General features: G+C 38.9%; 1 protein-coding gene across 1 annotated transcript; it reads right to left on the bottom strand.

Moving 5' to 3' along the window:
* Positions 1 to 383: 383 nt before the first annotated feature.
* LOC121581485 (tissue factor-like) lies at positions 384 to 3,925 on the bottom strand. Its single transcript, XM_041896981.1, is given in 7 exon segments — positions 384 to 995; positions 997 to 1,097; positions 1,353 to 1,521; positions 1,662 to 1,843; positions 2,062 to 2,255; positions 2,536 to 2,650; positions 3,707 to 3,925. Coding segments are annotated over 7 exon segments (882 nt in total). The 5' UTR covers positions 3,777 to 3,925; the 3' UTR covers positions 384 to 944.
* Between the last annotated feature and the right edge of the window lie 2,012 nt (positions 3,926 to 5,937).

Consider the following 5,937-nt stretch of genomic DNA (forward strand, 5'->3'; position numbering starts at 1 on the left):
ATTCATCCACGGATGTTGTCACTTATCCTGTCTTTTCAGATAGTGCAGATGCATGTTACCCCAACACAGTGCAAGACAAATATAGGGTAACTAGGAATAGGTTACAGTGACATTTAAGGTCACTTTTTTATTATTATTATTGAGCTGTATCCATGACTTGGACCTTCTCCAGGGCATGTCTCGGAGGTCTCTGGCACCATGTTGCCAATGTGACTGTGGTGTCACCCCTCTGTCTGGGTATTCCTATGGTTCTCTAAGCTGATAAGCAGGCATTGAGCTACAATCAATCACTCTGAAAAGGCTTTCCTCTTGTCTCATCAGTTTCAAACATAATACAAAGATTACATTAGATGGCGCTGTAAATCAAATTTCCTTCACAGGGATATTGTTAGACAATAGACATGAGAATTGACTCGTATCAATCCATTTAATTGTAAAAAAGTACCACAATGCACAACAGTGATCACAAGTAATAATTTTCCTGCTGTAACCTTCCATCTCATCCAAAAGTACCAAATCCATGTTCCAGCAGCACAGAATAAGGACGAATCCTATTCAACATGAACTACACATCAACATATTAGACATACAAAATAAATATTTAACATACAAAACATTGATTGAAATAAATAAAAATGGCCAAGTAATTAAATGTTTATTTCTACATAGTGGCAAAAATATGTATTTCTCAAGAATTCATCTAATTTACTAGTTCAACATTAGTATAAAACAAATAAGTAGTGTAAAAAATTATCTCCCCATTTAAAAGAACCAACTAATAATGAGATTTAAAAAGGTAACACGACCACAGACCTTTTGCATTTCCAGTGTTAGATACCTTTGTGCTAAATGATTGGGAGCACAGCTCCCTCCCTCTGAAAGGGTTGATTTAGTCAAGTACCATTATTTATAAGACACACGCACACACATATACATACACACCTTTACACTGGACTAAACTGCAGGTTCTCCTTGTCCACTGTTTTTTTTTTTTTTGCAGGAGCAGCATTTGCAGCACACCACGGTTAGAGTGATGAGGATGATGAACATAGCCAGCATGATGCCGATGGCACCTGCGATCACACCAAAGTGGAATTCTGAGAGGAGAGAAGAGAGAACGAATACATAATTTAATTGATGATAATTTAATTGAAGTTCTTGAAATTGCTACACATTGTAGTCTACAGTAAAAAGGGCTATTGCCCAAATTACAGTTTATCTTTATAGATTGGTTGTAGTTACTCCATCCACTACACATTTAACTGAATATACTGAATTTCCCCCTACTTCAATTCCTTCTACCCCATCTCAACCCCAACACACCATGTACTTTGCATTGTGGAGTCACATACCCTCAAAGATGGACTTGCTCTCTCTGGGTGAGCACTGTGGCTTGCTCCAATCTCCCAGTCTCTTCTCCACAGAGCGAGAGGGGATATAGGCTGCCACCATGAAGCAGTAGCTCTCTCCTTTATCCAGGTTGGTCAGCTCTACATCTCTCAGGTCTGACATTGTCTCTTTCTGTGGACAGAGGTTTAGAGTTAGGATACAGTATTATCTCAAGTCGCACACTGTTTGTGTTGTGTCATTAGTGGGAATCAACAGGTAGAGTCTCATAAGCAATGCATTTACAATCTATTGACTATGACTGTTCAACTCACCTTTCCTGTGCTCCCGGCTTTGTTGTATACGACACTGTACTTCAGTTCATTCTTAAAGATGTCTCTGATAGTCAACAGCTGGTCATCTTTGTAGATGGGAGTGAGAGGGTCCTGGATGTGGAGTGTCATCTTGGTCTTGTCTTCACTCTGCTTGATGTTGAAACTGGGTGCTCCTATTTGCGCTAAAAGGAGAACGAGACAAGTTAGGCACCACAGACAGAATTTATTTTGGGAATTTATAGTGAAATCAACCTTTTTAATATTACAAATTAATGCTATAACGGTATTATTATACAATGCAATAACAAGGTGCTTAATGACCCAGGTTGTTACTGTGTGAGTATAAATACAATAATAATTTATTTACTACTGTAATAATAATTTAGCTAATAACACTCACTGTCTTTGTAGGGGCAGAACCTCTCGGCCCGGGTGTAGGGGAACTCTACAAGGTCAGAGTTCACGCCAGGCAGGGGTTCTGATAGGACGTCGGCAGAGTAGGTCTCCTCCAGGTTCCGCAGCTCGTTGGTGAGGTCACACTCTGTCCCCGAGCTCCGTATGCAGTATGGGTTCCTCTGTCTGTCCTTGCCGACCCTGAACACACAACAAAGCAGTCCCACATCAGACAGTCTTTGAACTGTGCTTGCCCTGTCATACACTGCAAATGAATGTGAAGTTGTAGTGTGTAGTCATGTGTTAGGTACGGTTTGTACACTCAGTTTTAAGTTAATTCTGCTGACATGAAGGAAGGTATTCATCAATAAAAGTGTTCAATTTGTGCTTGTGTGGACAGGACTTTTGTTTTCAACGATGGTGTAATGAAGAACAGAGCAGTGCAGACTGAGACTGCAGAGACATGATGTAGGCTACTTACTCAGAAAATTCAACGGTGTATGTGTAGTTGGTAGGTTCAGGGCCCCATGTTAGAATAGTCTTGAAGTTATTGGACACCCATTTAACATTCTGCGCCTCAGGGAAATAATCCTCACCTGTTAACCCAGGAGAAACACGGCATGATTAGTTATTTAGTTTAGTTTAGTCAAATGTATTTGCACCAAAGAAAACAAGTGATAGACAATAACACAGATAAAAACAAACCAACAAAACAAAACTGTGTGCAGGTGTGGTTAGAAGCCCAAGGGCTTATATGGAATCCACACCACAACAAAACAATATACAGTCGTGGTCAAAAGTTTTGAGAATGACACAAGTATTGGTCTTCACAAAGTTCGCTGCTTCAGTGTTATGAGATATTTTTGTCAGATGTTACTATGGTATACTGAAGTATAATTACAAGCATTCCATAAGTGTCAAAGGCTTTTTATTGACAATTACATTAAGTTTATGCAAAGAGTCAATATTTGCAGTGTTGACCCTTCTTTTTCAAGACCTCTGCAATCCACCCTTGCATGCTGTCAATTAACTTCTGGGCCACATCCTGACTGATGGCAGCCCATTCTTGCATAATCAATGCTTGGAGTTTGTCAGAATTTGTGGGTTTTTGTTTGTCCTCCCGCCTCTTGAGGATCGACCACAAGTTCTCAATGGGATTAAGGTCTGGGGAGTTTCCTGGCCATGGGCCCAAAATGTCGATGTTTTGTTCCCCGAGCCACTTAGTTATCACTTTTGCCTTATGGCAAGGTGCTTCATCATGCTGGAAAAGGCATTGTTCGTCACCAAACTGTTCTTGGATGGTTGGGAGAAGTTGCTCTCGGAGGATGTGTTGGTACCATTCTTTATTCATGGCTGTGTTCTTAGACAAAATTGTGAGTGAGCCCACTCCCTTGGCTGAGAAGCAACCCCACACATGAATGGTCTCAGGATGCTTTACTGTTGGCATGGCAATCCCACTGAGCATCAGCACTAAGTAATTGTGCATATTATAATGTGGAGTGCAAAAACTGTGCCATGGGATTAAACAGAAAGGTTTATGTAGAATCAGCTGAAACTGTTTATCCCTGCCTATTTAGCCAGCCTTGGGTAAAAAAAAAGTTGGCTATATGTTTTTGAGATGCAACTCATAAAAAGCTGTATGTAAAACTTACCAGATGCTCCAATCGTGAATAGTACCGATAAGAGTAAAACTCCAAAGTGAACAGAAGTCCTTACATCCATCACAATCCAAAATGTTACAGTAAGTAGCCTCTTACAAATGAACGCTGATTGTCCTCCCTTGATCCAGTGTAGATAGTATTTGTCTAGAAATAACACTTCAAAGTGTATCGGATAACTGCACACAGTGCTGCTGTTGCCTCGCTTTTAAAGCCTACCCATTGAAGTTGCGAACGGTCGGAATTTTAGTTATGACTCATTCAACAATAGCTCCACCTCCCTTACAACTCTCCTCGAGCATGGGGTTTTGTCCAATGGTTTATACACATCATTGGTTTTGTCACTGGCTGAGCATGCTGCCCATACAATCTGTCAAAGGATTTATTGTCCAAATATGGTCATCCGGATAGTAAAACGTTACCTGTAGCTTGCCATATAATGTAGCAGCGGCATGAATGGAGAGGCAGACATGAAGCTCATGGACATTTTAGACATTTGAGTCAATGTAAGATTTGTTAGAGTCCTCTTTTGAAACTGTCATTTATGTTCTTGAAATAACTAGAATGATGAGTTGAAATGTAATAGTACATTGTGTTATAACTATAAATAACTATTATACATTATTTTGTTTAAGTACTTGCAAAATGGTTTGTGATAAAGTGTGATGAAGAAAAGTATGATAAAGGGGATATAATCTAATTATTTCTGAGCATACAGTGAACCGAAAGCAATTTGTTGGTTCTGAAATGTTTTGGGAAACCCGATATGCTTGTAAACAGATTACGATACAGTAGCCTAAACCCTGAAATCCCAAAGCAGTGACTGAAACACAGAGTTTGCTGATGACTGAATCTGTATCCATTAGGAGAACAAGCTGTGAGTCAGCTAGGCCTCTCTGAAGTGTAGGATTGTTGTGATATTGTGGTTATAATTAGTTACATGAAACAGTGACATAATGAGCATTTCTAAGAACTGACTACTAAGGCAAGAATAGGACTACAGTCCAGACCTATTTTAGCAATATTTAAGTCTTGTCCACCTATATGAATAAATTAATTCAGAATGTTAAAAATAAATTAAATCTACAAGTTACCCAACCTGTGATATATTTAGTTGTACGTTGCCAAATAGGGGTGATTTAGTGCCTGAGAGAGTGAGCGGATAGATTCAGCATGGTGAATTAGTATTGTGAAAGACAGAGTGAGATACTGGTGTACGTGCATCGCCACATACTTACAGACTATTTATATATTCTAGCATTGATTTGATTGATAGGGCTATTCTTTACAAATCTATGCCAAACCACAGCAAAACGTTTTGATATCTTTTGATGTATGTTTGGTTTTTGGATTTTGAGAATATCCAATCGGATCAATCTCTCAAGTCATATTCAGAGAATGAATGGTGGTTATCTTTACCCATAGCCTACTGTACTTCCAGTTAAAATGTATAATTCATCGTTGATTAATCACAATTCTGCTATGCACTCTCTGTTCCATTGAGGAAAAGTAAAGTCTTCCTCTGCCATCACTGTTATTTCGTGAATATGCTGAATATGACATTACATCATATACTATAATTTGTGGTATAATTGAGAATACAGTATCACCCTACACCAGGGATGGGCAACTTTGATGGGGGTGGGGCCCACAAAAAAACGGAACTCATCATGAGGGGCTGTTGTGAATCGTGGGTCTGTGTACCCACAAAACAAAGTAGTCTGTCAGAAGTTTCCATGTCTTTTTTCCATCTATAATTCATTTCCCAGGTAGCCCCTCTCCCCCAACTGAAATATAACTTCAGAAAACAGGGGTTGAAAAAGGATTAGGAAGACTGATGAAGACATTTCGCTTTACTCTAATCAGCCCAGTCTTGATGAGGACCCATTTCGATGTTTCTATTTACTCCACTCCAATCAGCCATTTTATTGAATGGTTCATATGGTCTGAGATACTATTGACCTTTAACCTTTGACTAATGACCTTTGAAATAAGTATTGTAATGAATACATTCAATCCTTGACTTCCATCACCATTACTGATCTAACTGTGTAATGCATCACAATGTGCTTTGCAACCCCACCTTTCAACACAAAGTTAATCCAAAATTAATCTCAAAAAAACACTCATAGACATCTTATTTACAATCCTTTTCAATGAAAACACTTTTTGTGTCAGTCAAGGTTTCATAAAACATTAATAGCACTTTAACAATGATAATTAGT

The sequence above is a fragment of the Coregonus clupeaformis genome, chromosome 14 (genome assembly GCF_020615455.1).
Source record: "Coregonus clupeaformis isolate EN_2021a chromosome 14, ASM2061545v1, whole genome shotgun sequence".
Lineage (NCBI taxonomy): Eukaryota > Metazoa > Chordata > Actinopteri > Salmoniformes > Salmonidae > Coregonus > Coregonus clupeaformis.